Source organism: Actinia tenebrosa, unplaced genomic scaffold (genome assembly GCF_029948245.1).
Source record: "Actinia tenebrosa isolate PJP-AT-01 unplaced genomic scaffold, QUT_ActTen_1.0 PGA_scaffold15__27_contigs__length_11533743, whole genome shotgun sequence".
Classification (NCBI taxonomy): Eukaryota; Metazoa; Cnidaria; class Anthozoa; order Actiniaria; family Actiniidae; genus Actinia; species Actinia tenebrosa.
Genome location: NW_028292575.1, coordinates 279060 through 304175, shown reverse-complemented (window position 1 = coordinate 304175; position 25116 = coordinate 279060). Strand labels below are relative to the sequence as shown.

At 37.6% G+C, this 25116-nt stretch overlaps 2 protein-coding genes across 3 annotated transcripts in view; both read right to left on the bottom strand.

Annotated features, from left to right (window-relative positions):
- The window catches only part of LOC116288859 (uncharacterized), a 30782-nt gene extending 5839 nt beyond the window's left edge, over positions 1–24943 (bottom strand). For both annotated transcript variants that reach the window (XM_089030728.1, XM_089030729.1), the window contains exons 1-5: positions 24809–24943; positions 24410–24527; positions 20287–20609; positions 19790–19928; positions 18763–19064 (exon numbers count right to left, since the gene is read on the bottom strand). In XM_089030728.1, coding sequence (XP_088886854.1) covers positions 18763–19064; positions 19790–19928; positions 20287–20609; positions 24410–24527; positions 24809–24928 — 1002 coding nt within the window. In that variant the 5' untranslated portion in view covers positions 24929–24943. The remainder of the gene's footprint in view (positions 1–18762; positions 19065–19789; positions 19929–20286; positions 20610–24409; positions 24528–24808) is intronic.
- LOC116288861 (receptor-type tyrosine-protein phosphatase S) lies at positions 396–17845 on the bottom strand. Its single transcript, XM_089030722.1, has 34 exons — positions 17756–17845; positions 17443–17593; positions 13031–13347; positions 12584–12722; positions 12201–12502; positions 11487–11634; positions 11051–11386; positions 10690–10974; positions 10108–10178; positions 9624–9843; positions 9200–9502; positions 9023–9129; positions 8729–8924; positions 8564–8654; positions 8130–8367; positions 7662–7713; positions 6911–7010; positions 6570–6706; positions 6167–6303; positions 5941–6028; positions 5790–5866; positions 5254–5293; positions 4925–5022; positions 4722–4838; positions 4486–4640; positions 3899–4034; positions 3618–3767; positions 3443–3542; positions 3190–3263; positions 2619–2753; positions 2378–2509; positions 2142–2290; positions 1492–1627; positions 396–1401 (listed from the first exon to the last, which is right to left on the bottom strand). Exons 1-34 carry the CDS (start codon positions 17843–17845, stop codon positions 1321–1323), a joined length of 5088 nt encoding a protein of 1695 aa, XP_088886848.1. The 3' UTR covers positions 396–1320.
- Positions 24944–25116: the final 173 nt, after the last annotated feature.

Genomic DNA, 25116 nt, shown 5'->3' with positions numbered 1-25116 from the left:
AATCCAATCATTTTCATGTAGTGATATATATTAGGACAATTTAATTGGCTATGCTGTTGTGGTGTCCCTGCCCTCATGGGAAAAAATGTCATAAATCTTAAGACTCTTCCCTCGCTGCAAACGTGTTGTATGTGATATTCTGCATGAACGATATTCGTGACAGCTACTTAATTGACTTGAGCTGCGGATTCGATAGTGTACTTTATTTGTGAGACCGGAAAACGAAAAAATGCTATAAAATACGTTAAAAACATTAACAAGGTGTAATAACTGGCTTATTTCCAGCTCTCCCTTAAGTTTTAGTGATAGTAATATTATTCATTTATAACTGAGTTCAAAATGCTAGTTCTGTTGTGATTAGACTTTGCTAATTAAGACGTCAATAAGAGCGGTAATCAATATCAGAAGTTAGGCTTTAATATTGATAAGAAAGTATTTATTAGAAAGTATTTGACATTTCTCAAGGATTTAATATTCTCTATAAGGTATATTTGACATTTCTCAACGTTTTCTCTTAATAATAGAAGACGACTTCAACTCTATCAATCAACGAAAAAACTGGGTCGAGCTGGCATTGCATGCGGTGCATTCTAGGGCTGTCTTAGGAGACATTTTTCCAAGATGGCGACAATTTTGTCCCTAAAATAGCCCTAAAAAGCACAAATGCCAACTCGACCCGGTTTTCCCTCAACTTCGGTATGGCTAATTCTAGTCGGTATGGCTAATTCTAGAGTATACCTGAAATTCAAAGAACGTTCGCTTCAGAATAAAAAGCCTGAAAGTAAATTCTGTTTAGTGAATGAGTGAGAACACTCTAGCAGGATTTGAAAGATATTTCTTTCACTCTTTCAAAGCCACGCGTTGATTGACACAAAATACATCTAATAATGCTACAAGTTCTTATCGAAACGACCTTTTTGAGATTAATTCTTGTATAGGTGCTGTTTTTTTTTTTTTCCCAATAAAATAAAATAAAGTCTGATTGATTAAATTAAAGAATGTAATTCTAAGTTGATAAGTTTATACTATAAATTATATACAAAATGGTAATTACTGTAAAATAAAATGGAGATCGAAATTAACTATTTTAGTATTTCACTACAATTCGTACTATTAATTATGAACAAAGTAACAATTATTGACAAATAAAATAAAGTATAGTTTGCTGCCGGTATCGTTCCGGTGATGACCACTTCATAGTTGATCGACGGATTTCGGACAGCCTCGTCGACAAATTTCTAACAACTGTCCCTAGTTTTCGATGGAAAAAAATGATTCTGCATATTACACCCTTCTTGAACAGCTGAAAATCGTCAACATTCAACAATCGGAAAAGTTAGCGTAGTCGCTGAATGAGTCGAGGTATTTCTGGATGATTTGGTAGCAGAAGGCGTACTGAGTCTAAAAAATGAAAATAAATAAAAGTTAAAAGTGTAATCGTTATGTATTTAGAAGCTTTCGTATTTATATACCATATATTATAAGACTTACCAGTGATTCAACAGCTCCTGGACGGTTTGAACGTATACATTTGACCACTTGGAACACATCGATGACTTGCTCTTGCTTCATTCTCTCCAAAATCGAAGATATTGCACAGAACGTCCCACTTCGTCCAACACCATTACTGGGGGAAAAAATAAGAAATAAATGCAATTTTTTTAACTACGAAGTATACTAATGTTAACCGGTTTCATGATATCGTGAAAACAGCCGTTTGTATGCTGTGGTTGCATGCATATAACGTTGGATCATTAGCAGAGTGGTCAGGTTGACCGCGATGTTTTGTTGTGTTTGATTACTTTGATTCCCACTTTTCTCATGTTGTTGTCGGTCTCCGTTTTTCTCTAATCCGCCAGGTTCCTAAGATAGTATGCCGTACAAAGAGTTTAGTTTGAAGTTTGATAGACCATTTTTAGTCTGGCAATCAAGGGAGGCGTAGCGGTAGTACACTTGCCTCTCACCACAGGGGTTTGATTCCCATCACATGTCAGCAGGATAAATGCAATTCGATCTGTGAGTTATTCATGCCCTGATTTTGATCAGCCAGAAGATGCTTCGGGGTATCGAGCAAGGTTTATGAAGTGAAGGGGAGTGACGTATTTACCTTATTATTATCAGAATTTCAAGGGCAAACATACCTGCACTGGACAACAAATGGCGTGGCGTTATTGCTCTGTCTTTGTGACTGCTGAACTTCATTTAACAATTCTAACACAGTCTGTGGATTGTCGGGGATGGACTTGTCGGCCCATTTCAAGTGCTGCAGGTGTTGAACACGAACCCTCGTCTGAAATAATAATCGGAAATCATACGTTAAAGTTGCACATTGCATGAATCGAATATTTTTCCTGTATATGCTACGGTGATGGCTTACCGATTTGTATGACACCTGCAGGCTTCTTGCAACAACTTCCCGTGATGCACCAACAACTCGCGTGTCTCCCAGTTCAACTGTAACAGCACCGTATTTGTCAGATCCTTCTTGCGGCCAGTACTGTGGAAACTGCTGTAATTACGAAATATCAAACCAGTTGCAGCTAGCATTTGAATTAAAATAATCTAGTCCTCTTAATTATAGGCAAGGGGTTAGGATTCTGGGCTTTACGAGGGCTTACCTCATTTTCTTCTCCAATTGTATTGAGCATCACAATTGTTCTAATGTCATAATTCACAACCATGATCCAGAAATCTTCGATGGTGTTCTGTAATGGAGCTTGTGTCAAGATGAAGGCGTTGCGCTCTCTGTAGGCCTGGACATTAATTTATTGACAAATAACGGAAACAGTTATCTAACTCTGAGGTGAGGAGAGCTTGTACAATGAAAACATTATTAAGCGCAAAAATCTCAAGACTACCCAGTACTAACAAGATTCCTTCGATTCCTATCAACTAGGCATTTATCATAGGAGACATGCAGCATATGAATCTTTTTACTGCCAGAATGCATACCAAAGATACATACATGCATTTAGCAAATGAATTGAACATGATTGCATCAATTAATCATATCAAATCATACTTTTTGTAAATGTGTATGAGTGACCCCATGAGTAAGTGTTATTGCATTATTGTATGTGTACATGCAACGATTACCATGTATGTCAAAAAATACCAGAATGACATCGTCAATGTAATGCACCAGTTCAATAATCGTCAATAATATCCTACTTGGACTAAAATACTTACATCGGCAAAGGATGCATTTATGTAGTCCGTACTATTTGTATCTTCTCTCATCAGTTTTACTCGGCTGTTATTTACTGATTGGAAAAGAAATTTTTAAACATTTAAACATTTATAAAATTTACTTTAAAGCAAATTAATATGTATATATTTAAATATATTCAAAGGCTGACAGTCTTAGCGCAACATCTTTGTCTTTCGTGAGGTAATAAACTCCACGACTTAAATGTTGATGAAGAAATATTAAAATACTTACAAGCTACGACGTTGGGGTATCGATTCTTGGACGCATTTTCCTTTAACCGTCCAACATCGCACTCGTCTTCTGCATATTCAGCTGTCACCACGTTCAGACGCTGATATAAGAATATCAAAAAGTTAGAGTCCAAACCTAAAATTTTTGCTGACCTTGGATGTAACTTTGAAATTACCTCAAATTCCAGAGCATAACCAGTTGCATTTTTCTGTGGACTCATTGTTGACAGCTTGTGCATCGTAGCCTGTAATTTAAAGGCTTGTATTTCTGTGTTCCCGCAAGTAAGAGATTCCAATATAGCCAGATGTATGAAGACGTACTGCTCCTATTCATGTAAATAGAGTAAGAAACAGATTTCATACCTGGCCCTCTTTTCAAGTTATGGAAGTGGTTCAAGATTGGCACAGAATGGGATCAATTCAAATCAATAAGAAAGTTGAGTTTACTATTCCTTACATCAGTTTGGACCATACTAGTCCTGTCTTTTCTGATCTTTGAGACGTAGTTTGCTATATCGACATTTCGTAGCTTCTTTACTCGTTCCAACATGGCGTCGATCACAATGTAACATCCCGTACGACCAATACCAGCGCTGCAATGATGAAATAATTTTAATTATTTAGGTCGTTCCTTTGATTCCTTTTTACTGATTCAAAATGGTGGCCATGGCTTTGATAAATAATAAACTGTACGAGGGAAATGCTCAAATGGTTCTATCATAAGTATTTTAGTAGAACCAAGATAAATTACATTATCATTTAATTCAGCAGAGAACGTGTATGATATGAAAAAAGAACATTCCTGATATGAGGCCGTATCAGCACTTCGGCATCTGCTCGCACTGGGAATGATAGAGTTTAGAGAGAGTTTGAGCATTTCTTTGCAGAATTAAGTGATAAACAACTTATCAGTAGGCTAACCATCTGATATGGCTTTGCATTTTTACTCGTCACTTGTACTTTGGCTCGCCTAAAGGCTCGTAAAAATACACAGTCGTATCAGATGCTTATATTAGCCGACCAATAACCTCTATTTATCAGTACCTGCAGTGTATTACGATTGGTCCCGAGTCCTGAGGATTCATTGATTTAACTTTTCTTCGGAAAGCAAGAACAGCAGCTGCATAATGTGGCACTCCTTTGTCAGGCCACATGGTGAACTGGAAGTGTATTACAGAGCGCTTCTCGCTAGTGTTTGTCTATACCAGAAATTATAACAAATAATAAAAGTTTAAACATATGAATATATAACAAACCATATTTCTTTGTAAAAGACTGACCTTCTTCAGTAAGATTGTACGGATGATGTAATCTGGGAACACCTCGGTCTTATGGATATTCACATTTATGTGTCGGTACGTTTCGTTACTTTCTGGCCAATACTGATGGCATTTGGTCTGTGAAAATAATAATCAGTCTTGATAAGATAGGAAATTGGGAACTGAAAGACCGATAATTAACCATTGTTTTTATTATTTCTTACCTTGCCCAGCTCTTTTAGTTTGGTCAGCATAACTATGGTACCAGTATTTTGCTCCCAAATCATTTGCCAAAAGTCTGCAAAAGATTGTTCTACCGGACCTTGATAAAAAAATATAATATTCAGTATCTAGTCTTAAAACTCGTAACCAGCTCATCAGCTTTAAAACGATGATCTGAAAGGAGGGCAATTAAGGCAAAAGAAGTCGCCATGTTGAGTGCTTTATCAAAAGGCATTGACCGATCTTTTTTTTTTTTTTTTTTACAACAAATTTCTTACAACATGGCAACTTTAATCTAATCAATATACTCAGAGACTATATCCGATGATACCTTGTGTAGCAATGTATTTACGTTTTGTTCCATCGAATCCCTGTCAAACAGATAATATTAAGAAATGATGCTTAAACTACAACATAGTCTCAGCGTCCTATTAAAAAAAATGCAAACCAACCCATATTATTTTTGAAGACTGAATCCGCGATTAGACCCTTTTTGACTGATACGGCATCCCCCATCTTGAGTGGGATGCCAAAGAGGAAACGTAGAAAATAAATATATCGTAGAGTATAGCATTGTGGTTACCCTCGTAAAAAAAAGTGGATTTTTTAGTGGCGGGAAACCGGCTATGTTTTCAATATAATATGAAGCTGTTTCACACATTGTTCAAACTACCAGAAAATTCAATTGCTTTTCCGTTTAAAGGTAAAGTAATATAAAAAACACACGCTAATGTGATAGCTGTTTCTTCGGCGTTACATATGTCTTAATTAAAACAATAGATTTCAAGATGGCCGCCGTATCGGAAAAAAAGGTCGATCTATCACAAATCATGGTTGGCATAGCGCTGGGTCGTAACTAAAACTTACAGTTACATATGAAGCGTTGATGTAGTCAGAATCCTCATCTCCATCAGTTTGTTCGATAATCACACGAGAATGGTCAACTGTTGAAAAATAAGCACAACGTTTCGTGTTATTGCAGAAAAGAATACTATTGAAGATTTACATTCTTACTCACAAGGAATGGCGTTGCCGTATCGATTTTTCTTCTTGTTTACTGGTTTCTTGGCGACTGTTTTTGGGAAGGAATGGGTGTTTGGTAAATTCTGTCAAAATATTAATGATAAAAAGTTTTAAAATGATGCTCCAAACGTTTAATAGCTTGGCTACGAATAAAAACTTATTGGCATTGCGGAGACTGCATGAGAATCAGCAATTTTACTTTACAATGTAACATTTTTTACCTTATATTCTTCTTTCAGTCGTGCGTATTCCGTGGCCTTGGTGGATTTCACATACTCAGAAAATTGTCGTATTGGGATTGGTTTGGCTATGTCTATAACTTCGTCATAGACGTCATCTTGACTGTAAACAGACGCTCCTTATTAAAGAAAACAGATATTCATTTATTCACATTGTCAAAGGTATGTTATCTAGTTATTTGCTAAACACTTTGTCGTATTTGATCTTTCATTCTATTTTTTTGCCAAATCCTTTGATATTTGACATTAAATTCTACGAAAAATATGAACTTTGCAAAACTAAGATGGACTTTCAAAGAAAATGTGCTCGGACCGACAAAAGGACTTAATAAGAACGCTTTTTTTTTACTAGTGCCTAACACGTGAAACGAGGAAGCCAATATACCTGCAGTTGGCGGAATAGCCATGTCTTTCTGTACTAATTCATTTTCCTGGCCTTCATTTACATTCCCACTTTCTTGGTCTTCAATATCATCAAGTGGGACCGTACTATCTTTCTTCGAATATCTTTTTTGACGGCGACTGGAAAAATAACATATACCGCTGAATAAAATTACGTACGTCTTGCTTTAACTCACTTATATTTGTGGAAGTGCGCATGCCTGAAACTGGAAGGATAACGCGTTTTCTTATGCATGTTTGAAAAATTGCTAGATAGTCAAGTACTTATCTACAACGAGAATTATTACATTATTGTCAGTGAATTAAAAAAGAGTTTTTAGTTACCGTTTTATAAGCAGTATAAGAACTACCATTACCAAGATGAGTAAAACGATGACCACGGCTCCTACTGCAGGTCCAACTGGGGAAATGCCACCCTTTTGCTCTGTGAACATAACACACTCATTAAGTAATTTCTTTCGTAAGAGTTATCTCATTATTATTTCCGAGTCCTAGTTTTATTACGAACTCGCTCCTTCAGGTCACCAGACATACTTTCATGGTTACCTTTGCTTTACACGATAATTTATTCTTAGTATCCTAGAACCAAATGAATGTACCCGATGATCTGAAAATGTGTATGCAAGAACACTTTGATAATGATGATGCTCACACAAAAATATTCGAGACGGCATTTTTGCTGGGATTCATCTTGATTAGCTGTAGACATTTTCGTTTGTCGCGGATCTGATTGGTTTCGAATCAATATCGAATTTTTTGTTGCTACTCTTGCTACTCTTGCTTCTGTTCGGCAATCGTGAAATCTGTGAAATTTGTGAATTCAAATTGGTGAATTCAATCGTGTTGGGCAACATCGTATTGTTGCAAGATGCTATCAAAGTCCAGGTTTTATCAGTCCACGTTTTTTCAGTCCAGGGTTTATCAGTCCAGTCCAGTCCAGGTTTTACAACATGCCAAAGTTATTCACTTCACCTTCAGGGAATAATTTTTCTGTACACCCCACCCAACACGTCAACACGTCAACACGAAAACATAGTGTTACCGCTGCTTTCAACAGATATTTCGGAATTCATACCTTGAGTTACTTTAATTGTAGCTACCACTACTGCTTGACCTGCGTAAATTTTCTTTAAAAAAAAAAAAAGAGATATCAGGCAATAAGTTCTTGAACGATGTATGTTTAACTATTGTTACCTGTACATTTCTTCCTACATATTCCACATGAAATATGATCAATCCAGTTTTAAGGCGTAAGGGATTGTAATACAAGGAAGAAAACTTTATTATTAGCATGCATCATGGGGCTGTTTTAGGGGACGCTGGAATATGACTAAATATATGACGCTTGAATATGACCACTGGATAGTGAAAAGTGATAGGATAGGACCTTAATTGTCATCGTGTAAAGTTTCAAATTTCTTCGAATCTCAGAATGCATAAAATGTCAACTGGCTGACAAAGCGTCCCTCAAAACAGCCCATAATGCAAAGCTTTTCTACAATTTACTTCGGAAAGGCTAATATTTTCTGGCAGATCGACTTACTCCTTGATTTTCTGTAGTGATCGCTCTCTCTGCAATAGTATATGTTTTGCCTTTGTCTAGTGGTACATTTTTATATTGTCCATATATTTTATTGTCACCAACAGGAAAAGGAGACTTGATCTCGTTGGGTTTCAGTTCTGCTGTGACGTAAAGCTCTTGTGCATCTTTGTAGTCACTGATATTTGTTGGTAAGTCACTGACATTTTTGTTCCCTTTGATTACGATAACTTGATATGAACTATAAAATGTTATAGTAGATTTCGATGTTAATAACAAATACGGGGTGTACACTTTACTTTACAAACATAGTGTAACCGTAGCTAGATACTAAATTATTCGTGGCAAGCGGCAACACCCTCTTGATAAAGGTTGATTTTAAATTTTAATTACCACAAGCTTTTTCAACTCTCAAAAAAGTTAAATATTATTACTACCTGACTGGTCCATTGACAGGATCAACTGACCATAACGGAACGTCAAATTTGTTCTTTAGAGTTATAGAATTCCCTGTAGGTTTGACAGGGTCTAGAATATGAAGTATAAATGATGCTTTAGGCAGCGAGACAGCAAGCAAAAACGATATCATTTATGGTACTTACTGTCAATGTTTGTGTCTTTTTTACTTGATACACTCTTCTCACTCTTACCACATGCTGTTGATGCTGTTACCCAGAATTCATAGCTTGTACCAGGCACAAGACTGTCGATCACCATGTTAGTTCGTGTTCCATTCTGCTTGTGAGTGCTTGAAAATGAGTAATTGCTCCAGTATGGTTTAGAACCTTTTACTTCGATCTAAATCGAATGAAAACCATATGTTCATTTCAAACACAACATCAAACCTAGTATTCAACCAAGTATTGTTTGACTAGTCTCGATAGCTTACGCCTTACCGTATATTCATATACAACCAATGACAATGGCAAGGGTTTTTCCCATCTCACTCTAATAGAAGTCTTCGTTTGACTCTCGGCTTGTAAATCAGTAGGTCTACCAGGTTCTGTATCAATTTTTTTTCATTAGCTGCGTTCTGAAAATAGTCACAAAATGTCTCAAAAATATCAACTTACGCGATGTCCAAAAGTCAATGGTACTTCTGGGTCCTGGTCCAACACTTGTATGACTCCTGACAGATACTATATAGTTCGCACACATTCTAAGGTTGTACAGAGTGTACTGGGTAGCCTGTGTTGTAGTATTAAACATTTCCTGTAATGATCTTCGTGAACGACCTCCCTCAACTATTGACCAAAAGATCTCGTACTTTGTTACCACACCATTGCTTTGACCTGTTGTTAATGGTTGCCAGGTAACCAGGAATGTTGTATCGTTTATCTTTGTTGCTGTTGTATTTTGTGGACCAATATCCGGGACTGAGAGAAATAAAATATGAAAATTGAAGACGTAGACATATTAAAAATGTTGATTTAATGGAGGAAAACAGATAAAAATATAATTAAGGAAGAAACATTTTATAACTGATTTATTCCTCACCATCCTCTAATGTTCTTATTGTTGTAACACTACATGCAGGACCCACATACATAGTGTTTCGTACAGCCACTGATATGTTGTAGCTTGTGTACTTTCTAAGCTTCGTCAGCGTTGCATCGTTAACTTTACCCACGTCAATCTCTTGTTGTGGTCCGCCATCTGGTTCGTAGAAGATTCTGAATCCAGCCATTGGGCCATGTAGCAGGTCTAATCGTAAGTACTGGAATAAACCAGGTTTGCGATTAATCAGAAGTTAAAATTATTTTTTATATTACTGCTACAGTTTTAATCAAAATGGCAAATAAAAACCGTGTCTGCATGGAGCTTAGCCACGTAGTCCAATCGAACATATTCCACGGGACACTAGACTCAAGATTAGATTACCTATATGCACCTTGCTCAACCTTGCTTATTTATATCTCGAGAAAAGCCTATACGCAACTTGAAAAATTATAGCCTCGTAGTTGATAATAATCATTTTTACCTGGAAATGAAGCTGTATGCTTTGTGACGACAGGACATTTGTCTTTGTGATTGATGGTACACCGTCAGGCTCTATATTCAGAATTAATAAATAATGAACAAGTTTTGAGAAAGTTGTACTTTCAAGGACTTAGGTGAGGGCAAAAGCTTTCCACTTTTTAGCCAATTATTCTTTGAAATTTACTTTTAGTGCTCAAAAAAGGCCACAACAACAACAATAACAAACATACATACATACACACAAACAACTGAACACACACTAAAAAAAATCACAAAAAAAAAGCAAATTTCCAACTGTTCTAATGAATATGCGTCACCCACCCTAAACCTTTTCTACTAATCTTTGGCACCCGTACGTATATGCCCTAAAATATTTCTAATTTAATGACTGTCACAAATCGACAGTTGTTATCTCGAGCACTACAAAAGAAGCAGTAATTAACGTCTCACTTGATATGATTAAAACAAGTGTTTATTTAATTTTTATTATTTATCTTGAGCCCATATTATGATACAAAGCCGGATGGTAGTAATTGTGGTATGGAGTGCCTATAAACAACAAACAATTGAACATAGTATATACCAGCAATCAACGTTCTAACATCCAGCCAACTGCTCCACAGTCCTTGTCCAACGACACTTATCGCCTTCACTCTGATGCTGTAGTTGGTGTACGGCTTGAGATGTTCAATAGTGTAGTTAAGAGCAGGATGATGTGCATTATAGGTCACCGTTGAACTCTGATTACTGAGCTGTATATTGTACGTGTTGATGGTACCAACGTCATCGGAAGCTGTCATTGCGGACCATTTCGTTGTTATCGACCTCTTGTTTAGTTTTGCTGTCACATTTGGTGCTTTAGAGACATCTTTGTATAAAAAAGGGACTAAATTTTAGTAATAAAAGATACCTTATAAAATTGAGAGATGATGTCATTGACTTACTCAAAAATACGGTCACTTTCACCGATGCCTCATTCATTCCTCCACTCGGCAGGTAAAGTGGGTTTACTATTCTACACGTGTAGAACGTGTTACAGACCACAGCTCGTGTGTTAGGATCTTGTCTTGTACAGTTGTACTTGGACATCACATCTTCAGCAGAGATGAACTGTACTTGTAGTGTTGATTGTGTTGCACCGTTGATCTTTGTTCCATTGTTAAACCACTGGATGTCAGGTGCTGGTTCACCAAGTACACTACAGGTTAATGTAATGGAACTTCCTTTGATGCTTGGAAGGATGAAGTCAACAGTATCCAAAATCACTTTTGGGGCAACGACTGAAATGATACCGCACAATTATCATTATTAATTAGATTTTAATATTCCCATGAGATCAGTAAGGATTTTAGTTTAAAAATACTTTCTCGTATGACTTACAGATATCACATCCATAGCCTTCAAATCGTAGACAATGACCGCTCCCTGAGTTGTGGGTCTGAGGAGTAATTCTGATATAACGTGCTGCTATTGGATTCCTAAACCAGTTGACTCTGACGCCATTCCTATCGCTGTTTCCTTCTAAATTCTATTTTATAAAATTATATAATGTACAAAGAAATATCATAATAAGTGGATTGTTAACATCAAAAGGCTTTTAGTAATAAGCTCACATTAAAAAACACCTATCATTAGATCATTAGAATATACTTATATAGCAGGCTTATATATACAGGGTTCGTGCTACTCCTTGAAATCCTTGAAAACTCTTTGAATTGAAAACACCTTTTTAAGGGCGCTTGAAAAGCCCTTGAAAATAGAGAAAACGCCAAAACTCCTGGAATACTCCTTGAATTTAATACAAACATAATGCTATTTTCGTATATTTCGTAAACAGCCTAGCTGAATATCTGGATACTTCTGGTAAGAATGCGTATATTAAAGATCTATTTATCTAAGCTAGTGGCCCCGGCTGAATTAGCTGCACTGTAACATTGAATCGATGCTTAAACCACGTTCTAATACAAAAAACTTTGTCCTTGAAAATCGAATATTTGTGCTTGAAAAGTGCTTAAAAAGTCCTTGAATTTTGTAACGAAAATGTAACAAGAACCCTGTATATATGACTATTAATCATAGCCCAGACTATATTACCTTAACGACCTGTCCTTCTTTGTACTCATTCCAATGTGTGTTATCAAAGCTGTAGCTAACTTTGTATGACGTCACCCATGAATCCCTATCTGGGTTACCTTGTGTTGCAATACCTGTCACTGTCTTGACCTGTCCAAGGTCAACCTGTATGTACTCATTATTACCATTTGTTTGGCTGCACCATGACGAACTGCCATACAGACGACCACGTGATGCAGCATGGGAATTATCGGATGACGAAGATGACGTTAAGTGTGAGTCTGGTATCTGTGAATTCTCAAGACCAAGCGGCGAGGTACAACCTTGAACAAAATTAATGCAATTTTATAATTTTCATAACTCGTCTCACATGCAACCATACAGAATACTTTAAGATTTCTTACCAAGTGGAAGTCCTTTGAAATCCACCCGTAGCATCTTCCATTGTTTGAACTCAGTTGGAAGTACACGAACAAACCTGGCTCTGAATGGGTCGGTTATTACATTAGTAACCACTGTTGTTCTGTCAAAGTTACCGCTGAACTGTCAAACGGAAAAACACAAAAGAAAACACGAGAAGTGTGAGCTGAAAATGTTTTTCTTTATTACCACATATCTATGATGCGTGTGATAAATAAATGCTGTTATTGGTGTTTATGAAAGTCAAAGTCAAATTCCTTGTTAACATGGTATCCGTTTTTTACTGTCAAACACTCTCGTTTTTCAGTTTTTCTACGGCTTGGATCATCTCTTTAATGGACTGTGCATTCATTAGCAGGAGGGGGTTTGATTGGGTGCACTAAATTAAACTACAGTGGAAATTTTTACAATGGCGGGTCTCTAAACATTACCTCTTTATCACCAGACATTTCCTGATATGTTGTCCACTGCACGTTGTTTGTTGAGTACAACACTTGATACTTTTTCACATATTCATCTCTGTTTTCCCCAAGGCCCTGAGTAGCTACAGCACATATGTAGAACACAGCACCAAGATCAATCTGAAGATAATCACCAGGTGTATTTTGTGTACTCGCAGCCCAGGCTTTGCTATTACCCAGTCTTCCTTTAAAAGGTTTGTATGCAGCAGAAGTTGATGTTGCTGTAAACCTGTGATCAGGTACCAAACTAGTAGAGGGTATACCAACACTGTGACTTGAACAGCCGCCTGAACAGGAGAAAGTTTCAAAGTCAAATATGATTAAGAGCAGGCCTATGCAAAATATTTATAACTTAACATTAAAAGGTTTTCAGATAATCATGCAGGGGAGTAAGAAATAGAGGATATTAAATTACGAGTGAGCGCAGCGAACGAGTAAGAATTAATTCTCAACACAACAAGTTAAAATCCGTATTTCCACGTGGCCATCTACAGTAATATTTCGTTTAAATATCAAAATTTTCGACGTAATTGTATCTGTGGAGAACTCAATCTAACTTCTTTATTTCACTGATAATAAAACAACATGGCGTATCTCAACGCTGATCAAGACAACTCATTAATATGCCATGCGGTTGTGAAACCGCTGGCCACGCATACGTTCATGCTCAATCTATTACATCTCCTCCCCCCTTATTTAACGTTCCCTTGGAGTTCAATGTTCCAATGTTCATAAACTTATGTGGTCTACAAGTTCAGTCTATCTGGTGGTCGTCGAGACCTAACTGGGTATCTCCGGTTCTGTGTCTCCACTTGACAGGGTGTGGAGGGACAGCTGGCTTGTGTTGTACTATCCCTAACTTCTGTGGCCTCCATCGATGGAGTCAAACCTTCTGTGGGGTTAGTAGGCATGCTTTTCTCTTGTGGAATAGCAACTGTCTCGGTTGGTTGTACTGGGTTTGGAATTAGATTCTGCCATTCGACTCCCTCCTGAGGACTTGAAGTAATATCTGATTCCTTGAGCTGGTCAATATGTCTCCTCCACACTAGGCCTGGCGCAACTTCTACCTCGTAATGCAGAGCTCCTGTTCTTGCCACGACTACTCCTGGCTTCCACTTCTCGGGACTCTGGTATACTCTGACAACTACCTTTTGACCAATCTGTAGTTCCCTCCTCTCCTTCTCTCTGCCTCCCCCTTGCTGCTCCTGTCTGCTATGCACCTTAGCTCTGGGGTCCGGCTTCATCAAGTCTAAACGACTGCGTAGTCTCCGTCCGAAAAACAACTGTGCTGGCGATTCACCAGTGGTTGCGTGTGGTGCGTTTCTGTACGCCAGCATGAAATTTGCTAATTTGTGGTTGAGGTTTGTCTTTACTTGTTCCTTTTTCATAGCTTTCTTGAAACTCTGTACGAACCGTTCCGCTAAACCGTTCGTGGCCGGGTGGTATGGGGCAGACGTGATGTGCTTGATTCCATTTCGTTTTAGGAATTCCTGGAAGATGTGTGCGGTGAACTGAGGCCCATTATCACTGACTAGAGTTTGAGGGACCCCATACCTGCCAAAGATTTGTCGGAGCTTCTCAATGGTTTTTTCTGTTGTCGTAGACTGCATCACCTCCACCTCAGGCCACTTGGAATATGCATCGACTACAATCAGGAACATTCTGTTTAGGAAAGGACCAGCAAAATCTACATGTATTCGTTGCCACGGTCCATTGGGCTATTCCCAGGGGTGAAGTCTTGTGATTGGTGGTTCATTCTGAATCAGTTGGCAACCAGAGCATCCCTTAGCCAAAGTCTCTATCTGTTTATCTAATGTTGGCCACCAAATCAAAGTTCTTGCTACTCCCTTCATCTTTCCGATTCCTAGGTGCCCCTCGTGCAGTTCTTCTAATACTTTATCTCGTAGTTTGCTGGGGATGATTACCCTGTTTCCCCATAGCAAACATCCATCCTGGATAGTTAATTCGGACTGTCGTGCGTGGAACGCCGCCAACTCTGGTGGGTACTGCGTTGGCCAACCAGTCTCGGTGTACTCCCTGACTCTCGAGAGCAACGAGTCCCTCCGCGTCTCCTTCTTAACATCCTCCGTGGTCACCGGAAGGGGTTCAAACTGCGTTAACTGGAGAACCGTTACCGGATCTATGGCATCATCTTCATTGACGTCCTCCACTTCTTGTAAAGGCAAGCGTGACAGGCCATCTGCGTTTCCGTGTGCTTTGGTGTTCTTGTACTCGATGGTGTAATTGAATCCTGATAAGAACAAGGCATATCGTTGAAGTCGCACCGCCGTCATCGCTGGGATTCCTCTCCCTGGGTGAAATATGGAGGTCAGCGGTTGATGATCTGTATACAGTTGGAATGTTCTTCCGAACAAATAGGCATGGAATTTCTTTACCCCCCACACGAGGGCTAGCGCTTCCTTGTCTATTTGCGAATAATTTCGCTCGGCCTTCCGTAGACTTCTTGACGCAAAAGCGATTGGTCTTTCTGTTCCGTCTTTAAACACGTGCGATAAGACAGCTCCAATTCCCACTGGTGACGCATCGCATGCCAATCTCAATGGCAACTTGGGGTCGTAATGCGTCAGCACTTGATCCGAGGTGATCATCTCTTTTGCTTTAAGGAATGCTCTTTCACAGTCTTTCGACCATTTCCATTTGGTTCCTTGTTCGAGCAGTTGATTCAAAGGCTGTATCCCTGTGGCTAAATTTGGCAGAAATTTATTGTAGTAATTCACGAGCCCTAGAAATGAACGGACTTCCTTTACATCTTTAGGGCGGGGTGCTTTTAGAATGGCCTCTACCTTGTCTTTCTTCTTGTGGAGACCTTGAGCGTCAATCTCGTGGCCGCAGAACTCAATCTTGTCTTGTAAGAAAGCGCACTTCTGTGGGTTTGCTCGTAGACCATGTACGCTCAGCTGCTTCAGCACCTTTTCCAGGTTCTCCATGTGTTTCCCTTCAGTTGGCCCTGTAATCAGGATATCATCTATCAGGCATGTGGTGTTTGGGATATCTCCTACTAGTTGATCCATCGTCTGTTGCCAGATCGCTGGGGCCGATGTTATCCCAAACACCAGTCTGTTGTACTGGAAAAGACCCATATGCGTATTTATCGTAAGAAGCTTCTTCGACTCCTCCTCCAGCTCCATTTGATGATATGCTTGCTTTAGGTCGATCTTACTAAATTTCTGGCCACCTGCTAAGTTTGCAAAAAGATCTTCGATTCTTGGTAGGGGATATTGTTCTGCCTGTAGCTGCGGGTTTACTGTGACTTTGAAATCTCCACACAGTCGGACGGAGCCATCCGATTTTAGCACGGGTACCACGGGTGTCGCCCACTCGCTCCATTCGGTTTTGGTAAGGACTCCTTTGTTCTCAAGATCTTTGATTGCTTCCTCCACCTTGGGCTTGAGTGCGTACGGTACCTGTCTCGCCTTGCAAAACTTGGCTCTTTCACTCCTTAAACAAAAACTTTTCCTGGTCCAAATCCTCGTCGCCACTGTGGAGAACTCAATCTAACTTCTTTATTTCACTGATAATAAAACAACATGGCGTATCTCAACGCTGATCAAGACAACTCATTAATATGCCATGCGGTTGTGAAACCGCTGGCCACGCATACGTTCATGCTCAATCTATTACAGTATCATCACTCTATAGTTCCATATAAGCAGCTATTGCATTATTTCCAAGTCCTTTTTCCTGTCCAAATTAAGGATTACTTTGAATCGTTTCCATTTGCATTCTTTCGAGGGAAAACTATGACTTATGGAATCAGTCTAGTATAGTTGGGGATGATATAATTAATCTGCAATAGGACTACTTGTCTGTCCAATTTGGAAATAATTGAATTCACAAAATTCCTCTGACTGCCAAATCGGACTCGCTATCGGCCTTTTCCCATTTTGTCAGTCCTCGGAATTTTTTTCATCCAATTACTTCCAAATTGGACAGCATGTAGTCCTATTACCTATACAAATACAATTTTAGTGGATTTTTACTTTTTAATATGATTCCTAAGAATTCTTACCAATAGTGAAGATTTCATGCATTATTATTTAGAAAACCACTGGATATAATCAATCGCGCGCTCTGATTGGCTACTCTACTACGAGACTATCAGCTAATATACCAAGTATAGTTAGTAGAAAAAGTTCAAAATGGTCGCCGACCGATTTGCTCAACTTTCTGAGAAAACTAACACCAAAAAACACACCAAGGGAATTAATAATGGCTTAAAATAGTATTTGGCGGTAAGAAAGGATAATTTCTAATTATTTTGATATAGGAATTTCTACTTTTCTTGCGAAAAGAAAATCGTTTGCATGAAAAAAAAATCAGAAAACATCAAAAAGTAACATGGGAATTTCAATTAATCTTACTTGTCTGGAAAGGATAGCCATAGATCTCTGTCCTCAAGCATGGTTTATCAGTCTGGGATGTCGTAGGTACAATACGTAGATATCTTGTAATAATACAATGGTACAGAATGCGACGTGCAGCAGTTGAACTATCATAGTTACCGTAGAATATCTGTGAATCAGAAACAAAAGGTTCATGGCCCACTTACACTTAAAGTGACAGATGTATGACGGATACGTTATAATTGGTCAATATTGTACTACCAGTAGATGTATATTTATCTGGTACGTCTTCACCCACTGAACTATCATACTATCAGTATTGCTACATTACCCTGTCAATATTGTTCTCCTGATAAGTGGTCCATGTTGTACCATCAGTAGATGTATCTATCTGGTACGTCTTCACCCACTGGTCTATCATACTGTCACTAATGCTACATTACCCTGTCAGTATTGTTCTCTTGACAAGTGGTCTATGTTGTACCATCAGTAGATGTATCTATCTGGTACGTCTTCACCAACTGGTCTATCATACTATCAGTAATGCTACATTACCCTGTCAGTATTGTTCTCCTGATAAGTGGTCTATGTTGTACCATCAGTAGATGTATCTATCTGGTACCTCTTCACCCTCTGATCTATCATACTATCACTAATGCTACATTACCCTGTCAATATTGTTCTCCTGATAAGTGGTCCATGTTGTACCATCAGTAGATGTATCTATCTGGTATGTCTTCACCCACTGATCTATCATACTATCAATACTACATTACCCTGTCAATATTGTTCTCCTGATAAGTGGTCCATGTTGTACCATCAGTAGATGTATGTATCTGGTACGTCTTCACCCACTGATCTATCATACTATCACTAATGCTATATTACCCTGTCAATATTGTTCTCCTGATTAGTGGTCCATGTTGTACCATCAGTAGATGTATTTATCTGGTACGTCTTCACTCACTGATCTATCATACTATCAGTATTGCTACATTACCCTGTCAATATTGTTCTCCTGATAAGGGGTCCATGTTGTACCATCAGTAGATGTATATTTATCTGGTACGTCTTCACTCACTGACCTATCATACTATCAATATTGCTACATTACCCTGTCAGTATCGTTCTCCTGATAAGGGGTCCATGTGGTACCATCAGTAAATGTATTTATCTGGTACGTCTTCACCCACTGATCTATCATACAACCACTAATGCTACATTACCCTGCCAATATTGTTCTCCTGATAAGTGGTCCATGTTGTACCATTAGTAGATGTATTTATCTGGTACGTCTTCACCCACTGATCTATCATACAACCACTAATGCTACATTACCCTGTCAATATTGTTCTCCTGATAAGTGGTCCATGTTGTACCATCAGTAGATGTATTTATCTGGTACGTCTTGACCCACTGGTCAGCCATGCTGTTTCCCTGTGTAGCCACTGCACAAATAAGGTGAGATGTCCTTAAGTCAATCTGTAGATATGGATCAGAGTCACTTGTAGAGGCACACCACGATGAGCCTGATGTGTAATGTAGTCTGGCGTTCTGGGCTAGATGTTGAGCAGAAGAAGCTGTTATACTGCCATCTTGAATAGTTCCTGATTCCATACCAAGAGGAGAGTTGTCGCAAGCTACGAAATGAGAAAAGAAGGGAAGGAGTCTATATAGCTAAGGTCGGTTAAAAACGGATGGGTAGTGGTATTATAGACCTGATTTGCATATATTTTGGAAGGGACTACCAGATTACATCGCCCATGTTGGAGCCTAGCCATTCAAAGAGTGAGTGTAGCTGGTTTTAGTTGTTAAAAATTCATTTTGTTTTTTCGTATTCATCTCTCATGCACTCGAGTGTATTACTGTCAAATAAATGTGCTCTATCTAAAGATATAATCAGACTTAATGTATAGCAAGTATGTTTCGTTTGTAGAACGCTGTTGTGAATATTTATACACTTATTTCAATGAAGTTAGTCACCAAAAACCTAGAAAGCTGAGATCACTGGGGATCATGGGAAACTTTTCATATCACAAAAGCATATATATACAAAGCTTTTTTAATACAAACTGCAGCTCGATGATGCTCGAAAGAGGTGAGACTGTAACTGGTAAAAAATTCGCAAGTCCATGAACAGTTATCAAGCGGTTGAACGTGTAAAATGAATCTACCCATAATCCTTGTCGGCCTCAGCTTTATAGCTTTTCAGGTGACTAACTTTATTGAAATAAGTGTATTTGAAAGAAGTGGCGGAGCATGCGAGTACGATCGTTTCTACTTTCTACAATGTCGCCGCATCGTGTGCCCGCGTCCTCTGCAGCCTTTCTATATATCTAGTATTTTTATGTATTAAAAGTTTTACCTTTTAAATATCCATAGATCCCTACTCTCATTGTTTTATAGCGATATTTCTTTGTAGGTATGAATCTGATGTATCTCGTCAATGGTTGGGTAAGGGTATTTTTTTGGATGGTTCCGTAGTTGGTGTTTCCATCAAACAACTGAAACATGAAATCATAAAAAAATGACATGACTTTTCAACAAAACTACTGCTGCCGGATAGAACATTAAAACATCATCATTATGTTGGATTCCTTTTGTAAGTTGTGATGAAGACAGCTATTTCCATAAAAGAGGTTATTCTTCAAATACTGGAATGCACTTATGCGGATCAATTGCATTTTCACTGTTAACTGATTGGACACAAAAGAGCAGGTTAAATAATTTCACATTCAGTTCATTTCCTGATTAAAGCATGGTTCCTGATTGAATAAAGACAACTGTGGTTTTCAATACTTATCAGTCAATACTTTCATAAAAGTAGATTTCTCAATGCTTGTATAACAATTGATATCTTACCTTTACTGCCCCATTTTCTTTGTAAAGAGACCAGTTTGTATTATCCATGGACAGACTTATCTTATACTGTGTCACCCACTCATAACGATAAGAAGTGTGTCCCTGTGTGGCTACAGCACAGATGACGTAAGAAAGTCCAAGATCAATCTGTAGATAGTCATTTGGATCTGATTGTGTTATTGGACACCATCCTCCTAAGTTACTATTGAGTCTAGCGTGATATGGGTTGTAACTGCTGTCGTATTTAGAAGTTGCTGTAAAACTGCTGTCAGGTATGATGTATCTGTTCTCTACACCAATCAATCTGTCAGCACAGTTGTTATCTAGAAAGAAAGAAAATGTCGTTTTCGTTTGTAAATTAACTTGGTTGAAACAAGTAGGTCGCATTGGCTAGGCAGCGATCAAGCCACAACACAATCTTCGTCACGCTAATATTTAGAATACAACCAGGGGTATTATCATAATGTGCTTTTAATCGAGATATTTTTTACTAGTTTTTTTGAGAATTAAATGTAAGGCTTTATTATAATTTTGTGAAAAAAATCGAATTTGTTGGACTTTAAAACTCGGCTTTTAATCTCTCATAAACATCTTGTTCCTTCTTAATTTTAGAGTGATTTTTTCTTGTTCCTGCGAGCAAGCGATATCTTACAGCAGTTTCCTTGATGTGACAACAGTCACCGACTCCAAAACGAAAAGCAACTCTAGAAATACGTTTCAGTAATACAATAAATTGGAGTAGCCATCCCTTGAAGGTAGAAGAGTTCTCTCTCGATTGGCTATGTTTCATCGTATGGTATATCGGACTATTGATAGGTTGCATAAGCATTCCCAAGAGAGTCAAAAAAGAAAAAGACATGGCGGCCATTGTGGTGCCGTTAACAATGGATGCTAATGAGAAATCTTTTGTTAAATGGCACCAACATGGCCGCGATGACGTAACGTGCAATCGAGAGAGACTTGTATCTTACTCCTCTACCTCGCATCTCAAAGGAAGGTAACTCTATGACTTTTTTACGACCACATTTAAATTGTAATCAGCATGCAAATAGTTTCTTTCCTTGGGCGATCAATCAATGGAATAGACTTCCAGGAGTTATTGTTAATATAGAGGATAATATGAAATTTAAGGCCGCTCTGCGTGATCACCTCATTGAAAATGGTAGGTGGTTTTAAGAAATTTTAGATTAGATTAGATAATTAGATACATATATCATTTATGAAGATGACTTCAATTTCATATATATTATTTATAGACTTAAATTTTCTTTAACCTTCGCAATATATCTTTTAGAGTGCATTCAGTCAAACTGTTGAATAGAGTGCAAACAATTAATCCGTGAAACACTACACCTTTTGCTGTTCATTAACCGCAAAGGAATATTCATTGAAGCGAAAAAGCATTGTCATTAGAGCGAACAGGCGTATATTTTCCACTAGGAATTTTAGGATTTTAATTGTTTTTTCGTTTTTTTTACAAGCCGTGAATATGATTTCGTACAAACAAAGCGCCGTTAGGTATAAATATCAGTCAGTTTTGAGTTTTTTAATCCCTCTTTTTTTGGATATTGCAATGGCTCAACAAAGAAACCAAATTCCAAATGAAGTCAGATAGCGTCTTGTGAGGGCCTATGAAGATCCACAGAAATGCATAAAATGGTACAACCACATATAAACATATCGTCCAAGATGTTTAAATAGAGAACACATTCAAGGATAAATTCACTTTTTTGTTTTTGAAAATGTACAATCGTAAAAGCATTGCGTAAATAAATGTCCAAAACACTGTATTGAATGCGTGTTGTGGTTTATTATCTACACCAAAACGCTAATGAAAGTTTGAAAACGTTAATGAACCCACGCAAACATGTTCATGATTGTCAAATTCAATGCTAAATTTCTTAATGAACGTTCCATCGCACTATTGAGAGTCCGTTCGCCTTATTGTATGCCTGTTCGCTCTAATGACAATGCTTCTTCACTTCAATGAATATTCCTTTGCGGTTAATGAACAGCAAAAGGTGTAATTACTAAATAGTACAAAATTGTGCTAATTAAACAATAGAAAACAATGGAATTTGCATGAAATTGTGCTATTTAGTATTACTAAAGTTTCACGGTTATAGAGTACAAACACTAAAAGTGTGCAACACTTTGCACTATTTAGTAGTGAATAGTGCTAGTTAAACAATAGAAAACAATAGGATTAGCATAATTTAGCACTGAGTATTTAGTGGTATTTATGTTACACACTTATAGTGTTTGTACTTTATTGTTTGCACTCTAGTTGACTTCACCTAAATTAGAGCACTACAACTTACCTATATTATCTTCTACTATTTCATTAGTGCCACGCGGTCCACATACTCTCATCTTTGCATCATAATTACCGCGACCTAACATCTATTTCATCCCGGCCTGCTCTCAGTCTGACCTCTAGCTCAGCTGGTAGAGCATCGGTAGTACAATTCCGAAGGTCGTGGGTTCGAATCCCAGCGAGGTCGGAAATTGATTTTTCCGAATTTAATTCCAAGGGCTTTCGCCCGGAATAACCTCGTTCCCAAGCACTACAACTTACCTATATTATCTTCTATTATTTCATTAGTGCCACGCGGTCCACATACTCTCATCTAAATTAGATAAGTTAGTTACTATTTTAGCTGATTTCATATAAATTTGAAACTACGAGTAAACAGCTACTGAGATCAGGGGGAGAAACGATGATACAAATGAATGTCTATTCACTCATTATCTGGTAAAACAAACCTCCGGATTAGCATGACCGTTATTTGGCGCGCTTTTACTATTTCAGGTGACGTCAACTAAATAGTTAACTAAGTTAAATACATTTATCTAACTATTCAACCGTTCGACTGAATGCACTTTACTGTATACAACTTGATTTGTATTTAATGACGTTTGGTTCCGCCAACCAGTCAGTCAACACTAAAATTTATAGTTAAGCCAAGCCATCCGTGTATTAGAGGCTTGGACTATCTTGAAGCTATCACTATCGCCAATACCCCGTTATTTACGAAGAAAATTCCGGATGTGACGCAGGCTATCAGTGGTTCAGATATATGCAAACGTGTTTGCCACGATGTATAAATGGCGAAGAAATTGAAGGCTAAAATAAAAATGTATGTTAATGCACGATGGTTAATGATTGTTTTATTTCTCTTATTGTTCATTTGAATCATGCAAATGTTTGTCGAACCACGCTATAGAATATAACGTTGACGCTCATGATTGTATAAACGCGGAATTGACTGTCCATGTTTATGCTAATTACGTTAATGAATTTACTATTTTCGCTAAATGATTATCTATGAATGGTAGTGTTTGTCAATTGGTGTTATTGAAGTTTCATTATAAGTGTAAAAGGAAATACATTCCATCTCCATGAATGTTGTTACGCCACAAAATGTAATAACTCGCACAAAATGTAATAACAACGCAAAATGTAATAACTTTTGACGCAAAATGTAATAACAACGCAAAATGTAATAACTTTTGGCGCAATATGTAATAACTTCAATAACGCATTTTAAATCACCCCAGAAAATCAATATTTGCGAGTTATTACATTTTGTGGCGTAAGAAATGTCTGTACGTGCTATTGTTTATCAGTTGATGCTGTTGAATTTTCGTGCATATTTGAATAACGTTATTGAAAGTCTAGTCCACGCTAATGAAGTGTATTATAGCGTTAATGAAAGTATGTCCACCTTATTGATGATGCAACAATCGACATAAAAGTATTTTTTCTTTTATTGAACAGAAAAAGGTGTAGTGTCCAAGAATACTTTGCTAGTGAGATATATCATTTTTTCATTAACATTTTTTTTCCTCCTCTGAGTTGAACTAATAATGCACGGATCGTCTCGATATATATATTTTTAAGATCACAAAACTGTTTTACTAATCTAAATTTATGACCATAGGAAGATTGGTTATGTTATGTTTACATTTTTCACTCAGTGAGTTCCGTCAAGAATCACTGCTCAAGAAGTATATATTATAAGGAATTGAAACTGAAACTGTCTTACACCAATCGAGTTAATGATCGAAAACTGGACACCTTGCTGAAAGGTTTGACAGATTTCGTTAAAGTTTAACTTACCTGCAAAAGATGTAGTTATATTAATGAGAAATATCAACCCTGTTGCTATGAACCGGAAATAACGAAATCTGTAAATCAGTCCTTCCATATTGTTCACGTAAGAAGAAAACGGCTTATTCTGGAAGATTGAAGATAGATGGAAAAGGGATTATAACAACTCGTGATGAAATGATAAAAACAAGGTTATGATTTAAAAAACATTTGCTCGATAGAAAGAGGTTTAATCATCGAACTGATCTTAATTGTTATGTACACAAGACGTGATTTTAACGGTAACGGTGACATGAAAGCATAATTCAATGATGTCACATTAAGTTCTTATTACAACGTTCACAAATTTAGTATCAAATCCAATCAAGAGAACCCGCAGCAAATAAAATTGAAATATTAGATACTTACCGGATAACGAGCTCGAGCATTCAGGTTATGTAAATGTAAGAGTTGGGGATTAGTTAAGTAGAATTTCCGCATAGGAACGTTAACGCTTGAGCGGCACTCGAACATTTGGAGGCCATACATCGCAGTAGGCAGTTTCAGTTCTTCACTTTTGTAATGCAGATCAGTGCGCCAGGCTTATATTTATTGAACTAATTAAAACCATTGTATGAACTCATTAGGTTTTGACTTAACTTTTTAAGTTTTTATTCATGACTAACTTAAACTTAGAAGTGTGAAATTCCATGTAGTCAGAGTTCATTTGATAATGA